At 43.5% G+C, this 24,089-nt stretch overlaps 1 protein-coding gene across 2 annotated transcripts in view; it reads left to right on the top strand.

Moving 5' to 3' along the window:
• Window positions 1–24,089, top strand: part of RANBP3 (RAN binding protein 3) — a 115,623-nt gene that overhangs the window by 56,358 nt on the left and 35,176 nt on the right. Inside the window, exons 5-10 of one of the 2 annotated variants that reach the window (XM_069741477.1) lie at window positions 2,521–2,592; window positions 5,169–5,234; window positions 9,236–9,328; window positions 9,418–9,524; window positions 12,742–12,864; window positions 21,144–21,247. In XM_069741477.1, the coding sequence (XP_069597578.1) occupies window positions 2,521–2,592; window positions 5,169–5,234; window positions 9,236–9,328; window positions 9,418–9,524; window positions 12,742–12,864; window positions 21,144–21,247 (565 nt within the window). The remainder of the gene's footprint in view (window positions 1–2,520; window positions 2,593–5,168; window positions 5,235–9,235; window positions 9,329–9,417; window positions 9,525–12,741; window positions 12,865–21,143; window positions 21,248–24,089) is intronic. The other variant, XM_069741485.1, reaches the window with a different exon arrangement.

The raw sequence follows: 24,089 nt of genomic DNA, 5'->3' as shown, positions 1-24,089 counted from the left end.
CCACAGCGTGAGCACATACCCTTAGCCACCAAACGTATCTAGGTTCTCTTTTATCAATCAACTTGCAATGACCTGGAAAATCATAATATCAGGTCAGTTTTAGCAAAAAAGCCAAACAAAGAACAAGTGTAGGATTTGCACTTTTTTTGCAATTTCATCGCACTTAGAATTTTTTTTCCCTTTTTCTGTTGCACAACATGCTAAAACCAATGGTATCGTTCAAAAGTACAACTTGTCCCACAAAAAATAAGCCCTCACAGGGCCATATTGACAGAAAAAAAAAAGTTATGGCTCTGGAAAGAAGGGGAGCGAAAAACGATAAGTTTTGGACAGTCATTCTATGCTAACAAGTCCCCTTAAACTGTTTTATCTTAAACACTGCAGCGTTTCAGTGAAGTACCGTATATACCCGAGTATAAGCTAAGATTTTCAGCCCATTTTTTTGGGGCTGAAAGTCCCCCTCTCGGCTTATACTCGAGTCATACCCGGGGGTCGGCAGGTGAGGGGGAGCGGGGGCTGTGTAATTATACTTACCTGCGCGGTCCCTGGACGTCCCTGCTTCTTCCAGCGCTGCAACTTCTTCCTGTACTGAGTGGTCACATGGTACTGCTCATTACAGAAATGAATATGCGGCTCCACCTCCCATAGAGCTGGAGCCGCATATTCATTAATGTATGAGTGGTAACGGTGACCGCTCAATACAGGAAGAAGATGCAGCGCCGGGGAAGAAGCAGGAACGCAGCGCCAGGAGTAAGTATACGGTGTGATGCTGTAAGAATCTGGCTGCACTCGGATGTCACCCGAGTGCAGTCCTATTTGAGCGTGTCGATTCAAACAGGGAAAAGGGAGAGTGGACCCACAGGACCGTGACGACGAACCCCTCTCGGGCGAGCTGACCAGGTGGACCGCCCCCTATACAGGGAGAGTTAGGGGCAGGCCCGTGAGGGACTATCGCCACGGAAGCTGGAGGATCGACTGAGATAGACGGGTACACTGTAGGCAAAAAGGGACAGAGGGAACAGAAAGGAACTACTGAGACGAGGGAGAAGATAGGAACGCTACGGAGATACGGAGGCTGGCAGGACAATATGGAGACACTGAGGCTGACGGGAGCAAGGAAAGGATATAGGAGCCGGGCAGGTACCGCAGAGGAAAAGGAACTGAATGAACACGGCAGGAACACAGGAAACAGGCAGGCACTGCAGAGGGCGGAGGAGACCCAAGATCAGAGAGCTAGGAACGCACAGAAACCACAGGCGACCAGAAGCACTTGTAAACACAAATGAACATCAGGCACAGAGGAGCAGCAGGAAGCAGTTTACATAGCAGCGTGGGAGCTACTTCCGGGTTACAGTCCTCCAGGATGACAGAGAGGACAGGAAAGAGCGCCAACAGAGGAATCAGATGTGCGCACGCGCAGAGCTGAATGCAACGCACCAGGCGAGCTGCAGTTGGGAGAGGCATGACATACGGGGAGGGGGAGCGCATCGCTGCGTGATATTTACCGCTCCTCGTTCCAGTGCGGATCCGTCTTCATCGTCCTCTGGCTGTGACGCTCAGGTTAGAGGGCGCGGTGACGTAGTCAGTGCGCGCCCTCTGCTGAACGTCAGTGCCGGAGACGGAGCCGCACGAGGAGCAGGTAAAAGTGCCGGGGTCCTGAGCGACAGAGAGGTGAGTATGTGATTTTTTTTTTTTTTTTTTTTTTTTTTATGGCCGCAAAAGCAAACGGGGCAAGTGGCTGTGCGGAACATCTGTATGGGGCCCTAACACTTGTGCAGCACTATAAGGGGCAAGTGACTGTGCGGAGCATCTTATGGGGCCATGACACTTGTGCAGCACTATAAGGGGCAAGTGGCTGTATGGAGCATCTTATGGGGCAATAACACTTGTGCAGCACTATAAGGGGCAAGTGGCTGTACGGAGCATCTTATGGGGCCATAACACTTGTGCAGCACTATATAGGGCAAATATCTCTATGGAGCATCTTATGAGGCCCTTATTACCCTTTATGCAGCATTGTATGGGACATATTTTAATATGGAGCATCTAATGGGGCCCATCAAACTTTATGGAGCATTATATGGGGCTCCTGATTCAATATGGATATTCAAAAACACTTAACCTACTGATGTCTCAATTAATTTTACTTTTATTGGTATCTATTTTTACTTTTGAAATTTACCGGTAGCTGCTGCATTTTCCACCCTAGGCTTATACTCGAGACATTAAGTTTTCCCAGTTTTTTGTGGCAAAATTAGGGGGGGTCGGCTTATACTCGGGTCGGCTTATACTCGCGTATATACGGTACATACTTTTCTGTAATTGTGCAGCACGGCTAATTTTTGCTGCCTGTGATTTGAGCAGCATGAATTGAGTGACTAGTATAGTAAGATTTTGGCTTAAAGGGAGTTCTCATCTAATGTCCTTTTTGATGTTATTTTAAATAATTGGTAGTGTGATTAACTTTCTACTAACTAATTGCCTGAATTAATTTTATGACTTGCCAAATTTGTGTCGTAGTGACGAAGAACAATGTATTCATGCCATCCAGCTTTTGTCAGCCTTCCACCGGGAACTCTGATTCTGAACCAGGTAAGTTGCAAACTAGAAAAGCTACCTTAGTCATAAATATGACTCGTCTTTTTGGTTGGCTAGACTGTATGAATATGACTTTGATAAGAATAGCTGAGATCTTCAAACACACTAGGGCAGGAATGTCAAACTCAAATACTCAGACGACCAAAATAAAAAACTTGGAAAATGTTGTGTGCCAACCGTGATATATACACTGCTCAAAAACATAAAGGGAACATCCTAGATATCACTGAATTAAATATTCCAGTTGTAAATCTTTATTCTTATAAATATTAGAATGCATTGCGAACAATAAAACGCAAAAATGATCAATGTAAATCAAAATTAATGTTCCAATAAGGTCTGGATTTGGAATGATACTCAAAGTGGAAAATCAAATTACAGGCTGATCCAACTTCAGTGGAAGTGCTTCAAGACAAGGAAATGATGCTCCGTAGTGTACGTGGCCTCGACATGCTCATATACCCTCCCTACAACTCCTGTGCATGCTCCTGATGAGGCAGCTGATGTTCACCTGAGGGATCTCCTCCCAGACCTGGATTAAAGCATCAGTCAATTCCTGGACAGTCTGTGCATTGGTGGACGGAATGAGACATGATGTGCTCGATTGGATTTAGGTCTGGGGAACGGGCAGGCCAGTCCATAGCTTCAATGCCTTCGTCACACATTAACTGCTGACACTCTTCAGCCACATGAGGCCTAGCATTGTCATGCATCAGAAGGAACCCAGGGCCGACTGCACCAGCATATGGTCTCACAATGGGTTTGAGAATCTCATTCCGATACCTAATGGCAGTCAGGGTAACTCTGGCTAGCAGATAGAGCGTTGCCGACCCTCTGAGTATAATCCTTTCCAAACCATTCATGCTGCAGGATGTCGCAGGCAGCAGAATATTCTCCACAAGGTTTCCAGATCCTGTCATGTCTGACACGTGCTCAGTGTGAACCTGCTCTCATCCGAGAAGAGCACATGGCGCCAAAGTTGAATCTGCCGATCTTGTTCTGTGGCAAATGCCCCCTCCCACTTTTCCTAGTGTACTGGCCTGTCTCTTGGTATCTTCTCTGTGATCTGGACACTGTGCTAACAGACACAGCTAACCTTCTTGCCACATTTCGCATTGATGTGCCATCCAGGATGAGCTGCACTACCTGAGCAACTTCTGTGGGTTGTAGCCTTGTGATACTGTACCTGAAGGGTTGAGAGCAATGACAAAATGCAAGTGACCAAATCAGCCAAAAAAGGATGAGCACAAAGAAATGGTCTTTGGTCACCACCTGCGGGGAACCACTCCTTTTTTATAAGGGTTGTCTTGCTAATTACCTATCTTTTCTATCTTTTGTCTGTTCCATTTGCACAACATTGATTCACAGTCTGCTTTACTTCATAACTGGACAGGTTGATTTCACAGAAGTGTGATCGACTTGGAGTTACATTGTGTTGTTTAAGTGTTCCCTTTACTTTTTTGAGCAGTGCATTAAAATATATCTGCAATTGAGGAAGTGCTTTCCTTATCAAATATGATGAACCTTTTCATATGGAAACAAACTTAGAGTTGTCCCACGAACAAAGTACATTTTCATTAATAGACCTTAGAATAAAATAATCACAAATGGGGCATACTGGCATAATATGTTATTTAAGAGCAGTGAAAAGCATATGGCCTAATTTTAAATATGGGAGCACAATGGATAAAAAAAAACTTTAAGAAATACAAATAATAAAGTATGTTGCCAACTGCCAACAAAAGTGCCCTCCAAACACCATCTGATATACCCCACAGTGAATTCTTCTGACTCATCGTATGATAATTCTACTGTACCCCCTTCCCTGCAAAGATGGTGACCTCAACACAGTATTATGCCCCAACAGTGATCTCCACACAGTATAATGGGCTCCACACAGAACTCCATAAACTATAATGGGCTCTGCATAGTCTTCCACACAGTATAATGGACTTCATAGTCCTCCATACAGTATTACGGACCCCACATAGTCTTCCATATGGAATAATGGGCCCCACATGGTCCTCCATACAGTATTATGGGCCCCACAAAGTCCTCTAGACAGAATAATGGACCCCTCATGTTCCTCTGTACAGTATTATGGACCCCACATTGGGTTGTTGCCGGAGTCAGTGCACCGCTATGAAGTAGGATGTCCTGTAATAAGCTATATTTCAAATTCTCTTAATGGGTTCTTTAATTTTATAAAATTCTTGAAGCCTTGTCCCCCATACACTCATCCTGTCTAACACCTGAAATAGGCTTTCTGTGGAAGCATGCATTTTTGCTGGCTGGTAAGCAATCTTCACACCTGTTTTACTAACAGAGCAATATGTGTTCAGTCACAGATCCTGAATACAGCATCCATTCCATTCTCTAATTTTGTGGTTGCAGTTTTACAGTCAGAGCTCTGTGTGATGTATACTGATGGCGTAGTGGTCTCAATCTACATGTTAATGTTATTTTCACTTTATGGTTGCAGATAGTTTGCTGACTCTTCTCTTGATTCAGATTTTAGTTTCTAACTAATTACAGTGTTAACTGTTAACTGCTTGTAACTTTCTTTTTAGAGGAAAAAAACAGTGTCTTCAGACTTAAACCCCCCACTCTTATTCACGGACAGGCCCCCAGTGCAGGTACTGATGTGTTTTATCTCTCTGTATGTTGTTGTGTGTGCATTTTTTTGGAAGGATCTCGTTTGATGTAATGTGTTTAACCAGTACAGAACATTTTGAACTCTGTTCATATTCTATGTGAACTGATGTCTTGATTTCTACTGAAATAAATAAAAAAAAAATGTTTAAACATTTTTTTTATTCCATGCTTCAATAGTCTCCATGGGAGATTAGAAGCTGCAGTTGTCTGATCGGATCTGCTACATACACGCGATGATCAGATCGTCATTTATCTACCACAAATGCTCACTTGCTATGAGCACCGACCACACCGCAATACAGCTATGACAACCATAGAGGTCTGCTGCAGACCTCTGGTTGTCTTGCCAACCCATCAATGACCCTCGATCACGTGACTGGATCACCGATGGGCAGGATTTTTGGCAGACTTACCGGAAGCGCGAGTTAAATGTCGCTGTCGACAAAGTTAATAACTATATTTTTTTGATGTTACACCCACAAGCTACCGTACCATAAGACGCACCCCAAATTTTCAGAAGGAAAATGGAGAAAAAAATTAATGCGTCAAATGGGGGTCCGTCTTACAGTCCTTAATTCAGCTTACCTGGGGGAAGGGGGGATTGGCAGCGATGGTGGAGCAGAGTCACAGGGGGTGTTTGGTGGTCCGGCGATATGACCCAGACTGGTGCGCAGGTTCGACATTGCTTGGCGGTGTGGGGCGGCTCCGGCGACATTTTGTGAAAGCCTGGAGGCCCCGCACTTCTATTGCCTCGATGCTGTGGCCTCCAGGAAAATGGCCACCAGAGGGGGTCCATGCGCAGATTGAGATCTCGGCAACGAGATCTCAATCTGCGCATGCCGAACCTGCTGCACCAGGCTGGGATTGAATCAAGATCATCGCCCTGCAGCATCGGACCACCAGAAGAATTGCCCGACTCCTGCTGCCACCATGCTAACTGTAAGTAGAATATGACTACAAGAGTCACCCCCGCTTTCTTCTCAAACTTTTGGGGAAAAGTGCTTCTTATGTACCGTATTTTTTTTTTTACTTTATTTTTTATTTGAATTTTATGCGGTATATGAACACAAAGTAGTAAATATTCGTGAAGAATAAAGGAAATGATACATGGTTTTCTGAATATTTTAAAGTATAATTTTGAAAATTGTGACATTCATTTGTACTCGGCATCCCTAAAACAACACTTTGTAGGACCACCTTTAATTGCAATTACTACTGCAGTTACTTTGGGTTTGTCTCTACCATCTTTCCACATCTAGAGGCTGAAATGTTTTCCCATTCGTCTTTCTAAACTAGCTCATTGAGATTGGATGGAGATCTTCTGTGAGCAGCAGATTTCATGTCTTGCTACAGATTCTCAATAGGATTTAGGTCTGGACTGTGACTGGGTCATTCGAACGCATGAATTTGCTGTGATCTAAACCATTCCATTGTAGCTCTGGCAGAATGTTTAGGGTCATTTTCCTCCTGGATTGTGCTGTATTTAGCTCCATCTACCCATCAACTCTGACCAGCTTCTCTGTCCCTCCTGAAGCATCCCCACAGTGTGATGCTGTCACCACCCCTTAGCCGAATTCTACTTTGGCCTCACCTAACCAGAGCCCTTTCTTCAACATTCTAGCTTTGCCCCCTTCATGGCTTTTTACAAACTGACATCTTTTGACTTTTTCTTTAAAAAACTAACAACTTTCTTCTTGCCAATGCTCCATAAAGGACAGATTTGTGCAGTATACGATGAATAGTTATGTGGACAGATTCTCCAACCTGAGATTTGTTTTTTTGCAGCTTCTCCAGAGTGACCAAGAGCCTCTTATCCTGATCGTATGATTAACCTATATACTCGAGTATAAGCTGAGATTTTCAGCCCACTTTTTTGGCCTGAAAGTAACCCTCTCCGCTTATACTCGAGTCATACACAGGGGAGGGGGAGCAGAGCTGTGTAATCATACTCATATGCTCCTGGCGCAGTCCCTGCAAGTCTCTGGTTCCCCGTCATCGGCAGTTTCTTCCTGTACTGAGCGGTCACATGCTACCGCTCATTACAGTAATGAATATGGACCCGACTCCACTCCCATAGGGGTGGAGCCGCATATTCATTACTGTAATCAGCGGTACCATGTGACCGCTCACTACAGGAAGAAGCTGCCGGCGAACAGACGTGCAGGGACCGCTCCAGGAACAGGTGAGTATAACTCCGTGCGCTGTATTCACCTGGTCCCCGTTCCACCGTCTGCGCCGCTGCGTCTTCCCCTTCCTCTGCACTGATGCACAGGTCAGAGGGCGCGATGACGCGATTAGTGCGTGCCGCCCTCTGCCTGAACGTCAGTGCACCGGAACGGTAAAGGTGAGTAAAGCAAGTGCCGGGGGCCTGAGAGGTGAGTATGTAATTTTTTATTTTAATCTCGGCAACAGCATATGGGGCAAATGTCTGTATGGAGCATCTTATGGGGCAAATATCTGTGTGGAGCATCATATGGGGCAAATATCTGTATGGGGCCATGTGCAGCATTATATGGGGCAAATATCTCTATGGAGCATCTTATGGGGCCATATTCTACATTTGTGGAGCATTATACAGGGCAAATGTGTCTATGGAGCATCTTATGGGGTAATAATCAACATTTGTGCAGCATTATATGGGGCATATTTTAATATGGAGCATCTTATGGGGCCATCATGAACTGTATGGAGCATTATATGGGGCTCCTGATTCAATATGGATATTCAAAAACACTTAACCTACTGATGTCTCAATTAATTTTACTTTTATTGGTATCTATTTTTACTTTTGAAATTTACCAGTAGCTGCTGCATTTTCCACCCTAGGCTTATACTCGAGTCATTAAGTTTTCCCAGTTTTGTGGCAAAATTAGGGGGTCGGCTTATACTCGAGTATATACGGTAGTTCTCTCCTTGCTTGGGATGACCTTTTAAGTGGACAGCCATATCTTGCTAGGTTTGCAGTTCTGCCATAATCGTGAGATAACTCGGTCTGGGCTATTTTTTTTAATTTTTAATACCCTAACCTTACTTTACCTTAATTCACAATTTTATTCCTAATGTTCTCAAACAATCCCCTTCACAGAACAGCTGGAGTTATACGGAGAATAAATTACTCACTGGTGGACTCAATTTACTAATTCTGGTCGCAATTGGTCACTTTGGATTTTATGTAGGGGAATCTGACTACAGTGGCTGATACAAATGCATGTCGCAATTTTAAGAATAACATTTTTAAAATAATAAGAAAACCATGTATCATTTCATTTACGCTATACAAATACATGCTACTTTGCGTTGGTACATCACATAGAATCTCAGTAAAATATTTGTTTGAGGGTGTTACATGAAAAAAATTGTAAAGTTCATGGGATATGAATACTTTTCAAGGCATTGTAGATATGTATAAATAATATATCGGTACATTTTTTTTTTATTTTTAGGCATGGCCTTAATAATATAACAAATGGAAGCGTACCTGCCTCTGTGACCCACTGCTCCGCCGCTCCCCCCTCCCCTGACATCTTTCTGGAACAATAACTCATGTATAAGTCTAAAATTATTGAAAATTTAATTGAAAATTCTGGACAGCACATGGATAGCTCATCAGCGTTCAGTCCACATGCTGTCCTTGATTAACGTTGTGATGGATAGGAAAAGCTTTGTGATTTGTCCCTATGTGAAAAATCACTGATGGTAAAAAATGTGCTGAAAAACTCTGCTTGTACACGAGTCCATTCGGTACATATACTTTAATGGCAGACAAGCTCTTCCATATTGGTCTCCTGAACACACTCCTGTGCATGTACATTTATGTGAGCTAGACCTTTTGAAAGTTATCTTTGTGTGTGAATTGATGGATTTTCTAGACTGTGTACATTTTTTTTCCATTTGACGATTTTAACCATAGTGGTTGGTATTTTGCTCCTAATATATATTAATCCGAATGATTTTCAACAAAAATCATGTTTTGGCATTTCAGGGCTGCCTAGCCAGAAACCCAAGGAACAGCAACGCAGTGTGCTACGTCCAGCAGTGTTACAGGCACCACAGCCCAAGTCTTTTTCCACACCAAGTAAGTAGCAAGGATTTTGTAAATCTTGCCTAACATGTTTAGTTACTGCTTTATTATTGAACCTTGTTTATTTATGTTCTCTTTCCCAGTTATCAGCAGTGGAACTAATGGCATCAGCCTGGCCTCTGAAGCATGTGGTTCATCTATGAACAACATTTCTACTAGTCCAGCTGCCCCAGCACATAGCTATGATAAGGTAGTTTTTTTTTCTTCTTTAAAGTCACTCTAAAGGACTTGTTCAGTTAGGTTAGTCCTATATGGCTAACGATGTCACGCAACACTGAAATCGCAGTGACACATTGCAATCTTGAATGTAAAATATGGTGTCCTGTTTGTGACCTGCGACATTCTGCAACATAGGGTCGCACATGTTTTCTAATGTGTTGGTTTTTCTGCTTTTGGTCGCAGATTGCATGCAACACACTCGCCATAGACTTCAATGCAAGCTAAATGCAATTTATATACAGCTTGCCTATTTTATTTACAGCAAAATTAGAGCTGTGATTAGTAGCGCGACACATGTGGCCACAGCCTCAATGTTTGGAAGCAAGAAAGCTTCTCGCTTCTATAATCCCCAATCTAGTACAGATTTTCCAGCGGTTGCCCAACGCTGGAGGCTTGCACTAGACCCAAGTTGTGTAGTCTTCTCCTACATTAGACATAGTATGCAGCCTTAGGCCTCATGTAGACATCAGCATTTCACATACAACCCCTGGCAAAAAATATGTAATCACATGTTCGTTCAGTTGTTTAATTTTGTAGAAAAAAAAAAACAGATCACAGACATGGCACAAAACTAAAGTAATTTCAGATGGCATCTTTCTGGCTTTAAGAAACACTAAAAGAAATCAAGAACAAAAAAATGTGGTAGTCAGTAATGGTTACTTTTTAACCAAGCATAGGGGAAAAATTATGGAGTCACTCAATTATGAAGGAAAAAATTACAGAATCATGAAAAACAAACAAAAAAACACTCCAAAATATCACTAGTATTTTGTTGCACCACCTCTGGCTTTTATAGCAGCTTGCAGTCTCTGAGGCGTGGACTAAGTGTCAAACAGACTCTCCATCAATCTGGCTCCAACTTTCTCTGATTGCTGTTGCCAGATCAGCTTTGCAGGTTGGAGCCTTGTCATGGACTATTTTCTTCAACTTCCACCAAAGATTTTCAATTGGATTGAGATCCGGACTATTTGCAGGCCATGACATTGACCTTATGTGTCTTTTTTCAAGGAAATGTTTTCACAGTTTTTGCTCTATAGCAGGATGCATTATCATCTTGAAAAATGATTTCATCATCCCCAAACATTCTTTCAATTGATGGGATAAGAAAAGTGTCCAAAATATCAACATAAACTTGTGCATTCATTGAAGATGTAATGACAACCATCTCCCCAGTGCCTTTACCTGACATGCAGCCCCATATCATCAATGACTGTGGAAATTTGCATGTTCTCTTCAGGCAGTCATCTTTATAAATCTCAATGGAACGGCACCAAACAAAAGTTCCAGCATCATCACCTTGTCCATTACTAATCCTAATATTTGTAAAGCGTTAAATAAACACACATGCAGAATAAAATATTTTAATGCAATAAAACACTACACATTTTTCCCATATTTATTATACCGGTAATCCTTTCGACCCCCTCGATCTCCTGAAAATAAAGAAAAATAATAAACACAAATTCTTCCTGTTCCGACGTAATCCTTAATAACGAGTGTCCCACAACGAGTCCAGCTCTGCTACATCTGGATGCCTGACATCCAGACATAGCAGAGCTTGTAGATGACCACCGGAGATCTCCGGCGATCACCTACACTCTAGTTTTCATGGTCATACTTTAGTCTTTTTAGGGGACTTGAACCTGTGATTGTTGTTGTAGTATTGTAGTACATTGCATAAGTACCGGTCTCCTATGAAGCACAGACAGTAGCATGTAAGAAGTAACTGTCGCAATAGTTATTCTTGTGTAATAACTGTATAAAAAGGCTGCTTATAGGGAGGCCTCAGCTCCTGAGCCCGCTCTATATAGTAAGTATATGCATCCAGTTTAAATATTCGCTAAGGGGCTAGCTGAGAAGAAAGATATGTATGTGTGTATGTATATGTGTGTGTGTGTACACACACACACACACCGTATTTCCCGGCGTATAAGACGACTTTTTGACCCCTAAAAATTGTCCCAAAAGTCGGGGGTCGTCTTATACGCCGGGTACGGCGTGTGCAGGGAGAGATCCTGCATGTCGGCGTGTGGTTTCCAGGGTCTGGAGGAGAGGAGACTCTCCTTCAAGCCCTGGGATCCATATTCATGTAAAAAATAAAGAATAAAAAAAAAAAAACATGGATATACTCACCCTCGGACGGCCCCTGGCTCACAGCGCTGCTAGTGTCTCCCTCCGTTCCTTAGGAATGCAGTGAGTGAAGGACCTTCGATGACGTCGCGGTCAGGTGACCGGTCACCTGACCGCTCATGTGACCGCGACGTCATTGAAGGCCCTTCACTCACTGCATTCCTAAGGAACGGAGGGAGACGCTAGCAGCGGTGACAGCCAGGGTCCGTCGGAGGGTGAGTATATCCATGTTTTTTTATTTTTATTCTTTATTTTTTACATGAATATAGATCCCAGGGCCTGAAGGAGAGTTTCCTCTCCTCCAGACCCTGGGAACCACACGCCGTATAAGATGACTGGGTGTATAAGATGATCCCCGTCTTATACGGTGGGCATATCCCAAATTCCATATTTTATATGGAAAAGTTGGGGGTCGTCTTATACGCCCAGTCGTCTTATACACCAGAAAATACGGTGTGTATGTGTGTGTATATGTATATGTGTGTATATATATATATATGTGTGTATATATATATATATATATATATATATATATATATATATACATACATACATACATACATACATACATACATACATACATATATATATAATACATACATATATATATATATATATATATATATATATATATATATATATATATATGTATATATATGTATATATATGTATATATATATATATATATATATTTTTATACACACATATCACATATGTCACTCTCCATAAGGAGAAACGATACCCCTTAGACCCCAGTCCAGAGCCTCTCACCTAGCCTAATTAGTTCTCATGCTTCGCACTGACGTGGGCCAACAGCCCGAAACAGTGTCTGCGAATTGAGATACTAATTTGGCTTTTATCCTAAGTCATATTGCACGACTCGTTAAAGAGTTGATTGTGACTTGTAGGATCGCTACTTCCAACAGGTGGCACTATAGAGTTTAAGTCCTCTTTTTCTCAGAAGAGGCAATTTGCATCATACATACATACATACATACATACATACATACATACATACATAAATAGTTTTTATTTTTTTCCATCCTTTTCTTTTTAAGGCTGGTGATGCTCAATCAGAATCAGTGACTAGTAATATTGGTGCTAATGAGAGCTCAGACAGGGTTGATCAGAATTCTCAACAGACCTTTGTGTTTGGTCAGAATCTTCGTGACCGAGTAAAGGTAAAGGTTTTTTTTTTTCTTCAGATAATACCCACCACCATATTCTCTTTCCCAATGTTGTTGTTTCTCCCCTTTTACACGTTCAGTATTTGGTCGGTATTTTATATACACTACCGTTCAAAATTTTGGGGTCACCCAGACAATTTTGTGTTTTCCATGAAAATTCATACTTTTATTAATCAAATGAGTTGCCAAATGAATTTAAAATCTAGTCCAGACAAGGTTCGAAAAAAAGATTACCGTATATACTCGAGTATAAGCTGAGATTTTCAGCCCACTTTTATGGGCTGAAAGTCCCCCTCTCTGCTTATACTCGAGTCATACCCAGGGGAGGGGGAGCGGGGGCTGTCTAGTTATACTCACCTACTCCTGGTGCGGTCCCTGCTTCTTCCTGTAGTGAGCGGTCACATGGTACCACTCATTACAGTAATGAATATGCGGCTCCACCTCCCATATTCATTACTGTAATGAGCGGTAATGTTGACCGCTCACTACAGGAAGAAAATGCGGCGCCGGGGAACAGACGTGCAGCGACGGCGCCAGGAGCAGTTAAGTATGACGGGGGCAGTGCGCGATACTCACCTGCTCCTCGTTCACAGTCTGCGCCGCTGTGTCTTCCGCAGTGACGCTCAGGTCAGAGGGCGTGGTGACGTGATTAGTGCGCGCCGCCCTCTTCCTGAACATCGGCACAGAGGATAGGAAGACACAGACGGCGGTCAGCGGTGGAACGGGAAAGGTGAGTATAGTAAGTGCCGGGGGCCTGAGAGGTGAGTATGTAATTTTTTAATTTTTTTAATCGCAGCAACAGCATATGGCGCAAATATCTGTATGGCGCATCTTATGGGGTCATGTGCAGTATTATATGGGGCAATTATCTGTATGGAGCATCTTATGGGGCCATGTGCAGCATTATATGGGGCAAATATCTGTATGGGGCCATGTGCAGCATTATATGGGGCAAATATCTGTATGGGGCATCTTATGTGGACATGTGCAGCATTATATGGGACAAATATCTGTATGGGGCCATGTGCAGCATGATATGGGGGCAAGTATCTGTATGGGGCATCCGTATGGGGCCATGTGCAGCATGATATGGGGCATCCTATGTGGCCTGGTGCAGCATGATATGGGGGCAAATATCTGTATGAGGCATCTGTATGGGGCCATGTGCAGCATTATATGGCGGGCAGATATCTGTATGGAGCATCTTATGGGGTCATAATCCACATTTGTGGAGCATTATACGGGGCAAATGTCTATCTTATGAGGTCATAATCAACATTTGTGCAGCATTATATGGGTCATATTTTAATATGGAGAATCTTATGGGGCCCATCATAAACTGTATGGGGCTCCTGATTCAATATGGATATTCAAAAACACTTAACCTACTGATGTCTCAATTAACTTTTACTTTTATTGGTATCTATTTTTATTTTTGAAATTTACCAGTAGCTGCTGCATTTTCCACCCTAGGCTTATACTCGAGTCATTAAGTTTCCCCAGTTTTTTTGTGGCAAAATTAAGGGGGTCGGCTTATACTCGAGTATATACGGTATTTGAAATAATAATTTTCTCCTTCAAACTTTGCTTTCGTCAAAGAATGCTCCCTTTGCAGCAATTACAGCATTGCAGACCTTGGGCATTCTAGCAGTTAATTTTCTGAGGTAATCTGGAGAAATTTCACCCCATGCTTCCAGAAGCCCCTCCCACAAGTTCGTTTGGCTTGCTGGGCACTTTTTGCGTACCATACGGTCAAACTGCTCCCACAACAGCTCAATGGGGTTGAGATCTGATGACTGCACTGGCCACTCCATTACAGATAGAACATCAGCTGCCTGCTTCTTCCCTAAATAGTTCTTGCATAATTTGGAGGTGTGCTTTGGGTCATTGTCCTGTTATAGGATAAAATTGGCTCCAAATGAGCGCTGTCCACAGGGTATGGCATGGCATTGCAAAATGGAGTGATAGCCTTCCTTATTCAAAATCCCTTTTACCTTGTACAAATCTCCCACTTTACCAGCACCAAAGCATCCCCAGACCATCACATTACCTCCACCATGCTTGACAGATGGCGTCAGGCACTCTTCCAGCATATTTTCAGTTGTTCTGCCTCTCACAAATATTCTTCTGTGTGATCCAAAAACCTCAAACTTGGATTCGTCTGTCCATAACACTTTATTCCAATCTTCCTCTGTCCAATGTCTGTGTTTTTTTGCCCATATTAATCTTTTCTTTTCATTAGCCAGTCTCAGATATGGCTTTTTCTTTGTCACTCTGCCCTGAAGGCCAGCATCCCGGAGTCACCTCTGTAGAAGTTGACACTGGCGTTTTCCGTGTACTATTTAATGAAGCTGCCAGTTGAGGACCTGTGAGGCGCCCATTTCTCAAACTACAGACTCTAATATACTTTTCTTGTTGCTCAGTTGTGCAGCGGGGCCTCCCACTTGTCTTTCTACTTTGGTTAGAGTCTGTTTGTGCTCTCCTCTGAAGGGAGTAGTCCACACCGTTGTAGGAAATCTTCAGTTTCTTGGCAATTTCTCACATGGAATAGCCTTCATTTCTAAAAACAAGAATAGACTGTCGAGTTTCACATGAAAAGTTCTTATCTTCTGGCCATTCTGAGAGTTTAATGGAACCAACAAGTGTAATGCTCCAGATTCTCAACTAGCTCAAAGGAAGGTCAGGTTTATAGGTTCTCTAATCAGGCAAACTGTTTTCAGCTGTGCTAACATACTTGCACAGGGGTTTTCAAGGGTATTCTAACCATCCATTAGCCTTCTTACACAGTTAGCAAACACAAAGTACCATAAGAACACTGGAGTGATGGTTGTTTGAAATGGGCCTCTATACGCCTATGAAGATACTGCATTACAAACCTGAGGTTTGCAGCTAGAATAATCATTTACCACATTATGTATAGAATGTATTTCTGAATCATTTAATGTTAGTTTCATTGGAAAAAACTGTGCTTTTCTTTCCAAAATAAGGACATTTCTAAGTGACCCTAAACTTTTGCATGGTAGTGTATATTTGTAAACAGGTGAAAAATGCATAAGTGGAGCATGTGTTTTTATTATTCTTTCTTTATCACTACATTGGGGGACACAGGAAACCATGAGTGTTGCCTGCTTGCCACTAGAAGGCTGACACTATGCACTCCTCACCAACAGTATATACCCATCAACTGGCACAAAGATAATCCGTTTTAGTTTGGGGTCAGTAGGAGGTGAACACTTAGCCACTTTTCTACCATACGTTTGTTTTTTATTAACGATTTCCATTTTGCAGGTTCAGCATGTAATTGGGACAACAGAGTGTAAATGTTCACTGTATTCTCCCCCTTAAAGAACAAGAGCACAGTGTAGGATTGCGTCACTACTGTTGTCTACATGGTCCATCCGGCATTACTTTATTCCCCTATCACATCAAGAGTGTTCAAGTCATCCACACTGGGGACAGGCGGACTTGACAAGTATCTCCGTCCAGACAGTGTGGGTGCTTTTTTCAATAGATTATCTCCAATTCCTAGTCATGGGAATCTCTCATAGTCCCCTTCCCAGTTTACTAGCTAACCCCCTTTCATAGGGGGCAAAATGGCTATGTATACCACCCCCACCCACCTTCTCTAGACACCGGGCCATGCCCCCGCTGACCGGCCAATCAGAGCGCTTCTGCCTCCCAGCCCTCGGTCTCCTGTGTGCTTTTTCTCACACTTGCCTCCTCCAGCGAGCGGAAGACCTTTGCACTCTTAGCGGCTCCACCAACTCTACTCTGCGCCATCTTCAGCTGCTGGGTCAAGTGTCACTACTCAAGTGTCCATACTTCGCCGACACTCCCTCCCTGACGAAGCTGCCTAGCTGCAGCGATACGCGTGGGATTCTCCCACACCGTCTCCTCCATCTCCCACTGACCAGCCAGCATGGGGCTTTTTCTTCCGGATACCGCGCTGATCCATTTTTTTGGATCTCTACTCCTTGTGAGCATACTTTATATATAGCTTGGCCTCATTAGCAACAGGTTGCCACCAGGCTGTGTTTTCACAGCGGGCATACCCAAATTTTGGCCTGATACCTGCTTCTATTTCATCTTTGCTAGCAATCCCAGTGCTGCTGTATATTGGGCTTTGAGTCTGGCTTATATCCAGTTATTACTATATAGCACTGGGTTTGGTGCTGTTGGTCTTTGACAACTCTGGGGACGCCCTGTGTGTGTTGTCACTTTTTGTGGGAGTATATATACATATGGTTAATGCCAGTTACTTTTTTTAGGTTTAAATGTATACCTTATATTGTATTTAACTTTCCGATACTGATATATATTATTACTGTACCAGTATCCATTTTTTGCCTTTCGCTGGTTTAACACCGCATGGGGGGAATGGTGTGCTCGTGTTTGATCCTTATGGATCAGGTTTTAATTGGTTTTATATTTTGTATGTCCTTTGCTTCTACACAATAAAGTTGTATCTTATTATATATATATTGTAGGTGTGCACGCATTTATGCAGTGTCTTTCTTCTTTTGTTCAGTATTTGTAGTCTCATGCATTGTGTAGCACCCTGATTTACATTGTGCCTATACCTGGTATTGGTAGTGCTCCGAACAAGTCTTGTTTTGATTCGCATACTTCGCCGACCCAGCGCTGCTGGAATCAGGATCCAGGGTCCGAGTAAGCTCTGCCACTGGTAGGGCAGTTGTCTTTCCTGCATCCCTCACATTGACACATTATCTCTTTCTCTCTCTCTATGCCTAGACCCAGGGAGCCTCTCTCTCAGCCTCCTCCTGTTCTCCTTTTCACTTGCTCCACCTGTAGCAAGAAGTTTCTCTGGTCAGACCTCGTCCTTCTGCCCAGACTACAACCCTTCTAATATGCCGTCCCAGGGCCCTTCCTCTGGTTGTAACGAGAGTGCACCCCCCACCCCCCCCATCAAGTGGGCTGCATCTCTCTCCCATTCTGTAGCCGCCCACCGTACGAAGGTATCCAAAACCTTGGTTTCGGTATTAGAACGATTGCCCAGCAATGCATCCATCACAGGCCCCCCCTTTTGCTCCACTCCTTCATTTCCAGGACGAATGGCTTTCTGTGATCGACAATGCCTGGTTTACAAATGTCATCTCCCATGGTTGCAAGATAGAATTTTCTTCTCTCGCTCCCTTTTGATTTTACGTATCATTCCCCCATTCCCGAGTTTTTCAAATCTATCAGCCTGCTCGCTGAGACGGGTCATCGTTCCCATTCCTTCACCAGATCATATTTCTGGTTTCTATTCAAGGTATGGCCCCGTTCGTCCCATTCTGATTTTCAAACTGTTGAATTAATATGTTCGACCTCTCCATTTCAGAATGGAGTCCCTTCATCCAGGAATGGCCTCTATGGAACCCGTGAAATTCCTATGCTCCGTGGACATTCAGCATGCCTATTTTTTTCCTCCTCATCAGAGATTCCTTTTGTTCGCGGTATAGCAGTTCCACTTTCAGTTCACTGCACTACCGTTCAGCCTAACCACAGCACCCATAGTCGTTGCAAAGATAATGGCGAAGGTTATGGCCATGTTTCGAAGCAGGGGCATCCTCGTCACCCCTTGTTTGGACGACCTCATCAAGGCGGTGTCCTCATTGGCATGTCGCGAGAGTCTACAGATCACTCTGGACACCCTCTCCCGTCTGGGCTGAATTATCAACATCCCGAAGTAGTCTCTGATCCGGGCCCAATGTATTGTTTTTCTGGGAATGTGTTTCAACACCGCGCACTCAAGTCTTTCTGTCCTAACTAAAACGCTTGGTTCTATCACACGGGATTCACTCCCTCAGAGACACAGCCCCCCACTCTCTCCATTTCTGTATGAGCGTCCTAGGCATGATGGTTGCGTCAATGGAAGCTGTCCCATTCGCTTTACCCAACTCCATACGTGTTCCCCTCATCTTTTTCTACTTTCAAGATGGGGCAGGTTGACTCACTCTTTGGATTTACTAATCACGCTCACTCCCCAAATAAAGAAGTCCCTCAATTGGGGGATCCAATCTCCTATAGTCCATTGCAGGAGATCCTTCTTACCACCTCGTTGAAAGATCGTTACGACAGATGCCAGCCTTCTTGGTTGGGGAGCAGTTTTTCAGAACATACAGTTCAGTGTCAATGGACTTCCCATGAACATTCTGGGACTCAGGGCCATCTTTTTTGCTCTACTGCACTGGCACTCCTGAACCATTCGATTCGGGTCCAAACCGACAGTGCCATGGCTGTGGTATACATAAACCACCGAGGAGGAACCCAAAGTCGAGCAGTGTTGGCAGAGCTGACACAGATTCTATGTGCCGAACAGAATGTACCAATAATCTCGGTGGTAAAACATTCCAGGAGTGGAGAACTGAGCCGCCAACTTTCTCATCCAGGAGTGTCTTTCCACTGGCGAATGGTCCCTCAACCAGTTAGTATTCCACGAGATCTGTCTCCGATGGGTGACTCCCGCTGTCAACCTCATGGCGTCCAGACTTATTCACAAAGTTCCTCACTTTGTCTCCAGGTCACTCATCCCACTAGCAATCCGCACCGACGCCCTGGTAATTTGTTGGTCTCAGTTCGCCCTTCTTTACCTCTTTCCTCCCTTGCCACTAATCCCCAGGGTAGTTAAGAAGATCAAGATAGAGAGTGCCCATCATTCTCATCGCACCAGACTGGCCTAGAAAACCCTTGTACACAAAATTAGTCAATCTTCTGACAGACACTCTGTGGAAACTCCCTGACCTTCCAGACCTTTTCTCACAGGGTCCTCTCTTCCACCAGAATGCTCAATTTCACGGCATGGCTGAGGCCGTAGTTCTGAAATCCGCCAGTTTCTCCAAATAGGTTGTGCAGACAATGCTCATAGCTTTGAATCCGCCTTTTTCTCTCATTTACCACCTTGTGTGGAAAACCTTCTTCCACTGGTGCGCAACTAATCTGACATCTCAATAGTTTTTCATCTGCCCTCGATTTTGTCCTTCCTACAATCAGGTTTGGAATCTGGAATCCCTTTTTTCAAAAGAATAACCTTTTGCTTGCAGATCAAGACCTTTCTGCAGGGAGTCGAACACTCTTTCTCTTTACTGGCCTCTGGTGGAACCTTGGGACCTTAATCTAGTACTCTATACCCTTCACGAGTCACCATTCAAACCTCTACTAGAAAATTCTCTTTCATTCCTTTCTTGGAAGATCACTTTCCTGGTTGCCATCACTTCTATTAAAAGAGTTTCAGAACTTGCAACTCTCTTCTGTTGTTCCCCTTATCTAGTGTTTCACTAGGACAACGTAGTGTTGCGTCCAATACCACCTCATCTCTTCTTTTCTTTTGCCCGTTCTCCTTTCATCCTCAAGAGCGGTTCTCAAATTGTATCTGGTAAAAGTCCTCAGTCTATTCTTTTCCAGAACCGCATCGATCAGATGTGCTGATTCCCTGCTCATAATTTCAGTGTCCTCGTAAAAGCTTGGCTGCTTCTAAGGCTACCATTGCCTGCTGGGTTCGTTTTGCCAATCCAGACGTTTACCGATTTGCGGGACAGAATGCGTCCACTCGGTCACTGCACCCGCCACTCGTCCAGTGGGGGCCTCCTGGGTCGTCCACCTCCAGGCTTTGGCCTCACAAGGCTGCTACATGGTCTTCCATCCATACCTTTGCCAAGTTCTACAAGGTTCACACCTATGCCTTATCGGATGCAAATCTTGGTAGAAAGGTCTTGCAAGCTGCAGTGGCCCAAGCTCTGACTTGAGGAAACTTCTCTTACCCACCCTTGGGACTGCTTTTGGACATCTAATGGTTTCCTGTTTCCCCTAATTGAAGAGAAATTAAGATTTTGGGTACCCAGTGTAAAATATTTTTTGGAGCCTTCATTGGGGGACACAGAACCTGTCCTTGTTTACTGTTGTCTCTGGTTACGTTATGATTGTTGTATATCTGTTGCTTGTCCTACTGCTTTCTCACTAACTGATTAGCTTTGTGTCAGTTGGTGGGTATGTACTGCTGGGGAGGAGTTAACTTTTTTGCATGGTGTTAGCCTCCTAGTGGCAGCAGCATACACCCATGGTTTCCGGTTTCCCCAAATGAAGCGATAAAGAGATTTTATGGTAGGAACCCAAAATCTTAATTTTCTTCTCTGTTCCATTTCTGGGTTTGGCTTACATATATTGCTATAAAATACTGAGCAAATACTGAACATTGCCTTAGATTGCGGTTTTACTTCTTCATTTCGTAAAGTTTGCTTTTATTTTTTTTTTAATGTATGTTCTTAATTTTCCAGCTTGGAATAGTGAGTAAAGAATCCCTTGATGTGGAAAACTCTGGGCCACAAAGTGCAGATGCTCCAGCACAGACCAATTACTTTTTGCAATACATTAGCTCCAGGTAAGTTAATCTGACTGGGAAAAACACAATATTGCTGCCAAAAAGCCACAGCATAACTGCCACAGTGAAAATTGTAATGGTATTTCTCTGCATTCATTGTTACAAAATGATCCCCAGTGCACATTTCACTTTTTACATTTCAAGGGGTGAAATACACAGACACCTGCAGGATAAATTGGCATGCTGTGGAGATCAAATTCGCAGCATTGATCTATTTTTTTCTGTTCTGTGAGATTCCTTAAAATCTCATGCACAAAGCTAATAACTATAGAATGCATCAATTTTCCTCCCTGAAAAAGCTGGGTGGAGAATTCGCTGCATTTAGTATTTAATAAATTCAGTGTAAAGGTGTGCATAAACTTTAAAGTTTGTCAAAAATACTCCGCAGGGGGAGGTAATGCAGATTCCCCTACTATTACCACTTTGTCACAGATTACACCGGAGAGATCACCCAGATTTAACTGCTACCTCCACTCGTCAGGACCTTTACGTAATTGAGTGATGGATGAAGCTGCGGCGGCTTCCACTACGAGGTCAGTTATTGAGGAACTCGCAGTGAGTGTATGGTATATACATCTCTTATTGCAACGCATGTAAAATATGTATATACAGTGGGGCAAAAAAGTATTTAGTCAGTCAGCAATAGTGCAAGTTCCACCACTTAAAAAGATGAGAGGCGTCTGTAATTTACATCATAGGTAGACCTCAACTATGGGAGACAAACTGAGAAGAAAAAATCCAGAAAATCACATTGTCTGTTTTTTTATCATTTTATTTTCATATTATGCTGGAAAATAAGTATTTGGTCAGAAACAAAATTTCATCTCAATACTTTGTAATATATCCTTTGTTGGCAATGACAGAGGTCAAACGTTTTCTGTAAGTCTTCACAAGGTTGCCACACACTGTTGTTGGTATGTTGGCCCATTCCTCCATGCAGATCTCCTCTAGAGCAGTGATGTTTTTGGCTTTTCGCTTGGCAACACGGACTTTCAACTCCCTCCAAAGGTTTTCTATAGGGTTGAGATCTGGAGACTGGCTAGGCCACTCCAGGACCTTGAAATGCTTCTTACGAAGCCACTCCTTCGTTGCCCTGGCGGTGTGCTTTGGATCATTGTCATGTTGAAAGAACCAGCCACGTTTCATCTTCAATGTCCTTGCTGATGGAAGGAGGTTTGCATTCAAAATCTCACGATACATGGCCCAATTCATTCTTTCATGTACCCGGATCAGTCGTCCTGGCCCCTTTGCAGAGAAACAGCCCCAAAGCATGATGTTTCCACCACCATGCTTTACAGTAGGTATGGTGTTTGATGGATGCAACTCAGTATTCTTTTTCCTCCAAACATGACAAGTTGTGTTTCTACCAAACAGTTCCAGTTTGGTTTCATCAGACCATAGGACATTCTCCCCAAACTCCTCTGGATCATCCAAATGCTCTCTAGCAAACTTCAGACGGGCCCGGACATGTACTGGCTTAAGCAGTAGGACACGTCTGGCACTGCAGGATCTGAGTCCATGGTGGCGTAGTGTGTTACTTATGGTAGGCCTTGTTACATTGGTCCCAGCTCTCTGCAGTTCATTCACTAGGTCCCCCCGCGTGGTTCTGGGATTTTTGCTCACCGTTCTTGTGATCATTCTGACCCCACGGGGTGGGATTTTGCGTGGAGCCCCAGATCGAGGGAGATTATCAGTGGTCTTGTATGTCTTCCATTTTCTAATTATTGCTCCCACTGTTGATTTCTTCACTCCAAGCTGGTTGGCTATTGCAGATTGTCTTCCCAGCCTGGTGCAGGGCTACAATTTTGTTTCTGGTGTCCTTTGACAGCTCTTTGGTCTTCACCATAGTGGAGTTTGGAGTCAGACTGTTTGAGGGTGTGCACAGGTGTCTTTTTATACTGATAACAAGTTTAAACAGGTGCCATTACTACAGGTAATGAGTGGAGGAAAGAGGAGACTCTTAAAGAAGAAGTTACAGGTCTGTGAGAGCCAGAAATCTTGATTGTTTGTTTCTGACCAAATACTTATTTTCCACCATAATATGCAAAAAAAATGATAAAAAAACAGACAATGTGATTTTCTGGATTTTTTTTTCTCAGTTTGTCTCCCATAGTTGAGGTCTACCTATGATGTCAATTACAGACGCCTCTCATATTTTTAAGTGGCGGAACTTGCACTATTGCTGACTGACTAAATACTTTTTTGCCCCACTGTACCCCTGTACAGTCACTGCCAGCTCCACAGTAGCAAAAGAACCACTAGCTGCCACCACCAATCGTATGCAGGCCGATTAGACACCCATTACATTACAGGTAGTGTATGACTTCAGGGGTGCGGTTAAGGCTACTTTCACACTAGCGTTTTTTTCAATATGTCACAATGCGTCGTTTATGGGAAAAAAACGCATCCTGCAAAGTTGTCTGCAGGATGCGTTTTTGCCCCATAGACTAACATTAGCGACGCATTGACACACGTCGCAACCGTCGTGCGACTGTTGCACCGTGTTGTGGCGGACCGCCGGGAGCAAAAAACGTTACATGTAACGTTGCGCGGCCGGAACTGCGCCCGCACCTCACAATGGGGCAGCGGATGCGCTGGAAAAATGCATCCGCTGCCCCCGTTGTGCGGCGCATTCACTGCTAGCGTCGGTACGTCGGCCCGACGCACTGCGACGGGTCGAGTCCGATGCTAGTGTGAAAGTAGCCTTACAGAGCGATTTACATTTTATGTATTTAATCCGGAAAGGTAGGCAGTGTTTAGAAGAGGGGAAAAAAATTGCAAGATGATACAAAATGGCAACAAACAATATGATCTTTACAATTACATGAAATAAAAAGGAATA

The sequence above is a fragment of the Ranitomeya imitator genome, chromosome 1 (assembly GCF_032444005.1).
Source record: "Ranitomeya imitator isolate aRanImi1 chromosome 1, aRanImi1.pri, whole genome shotgun sequence".
Lineage (NCBI taxonomy): Eukaryota > Metazoa > Chordata > Amphibia > Anura > Dendrobatidae > Ranitomeya > Ranitomeya imitator.
This window is presented reverse-complemented; position numbering and strand designations above follow the sequence as displayed.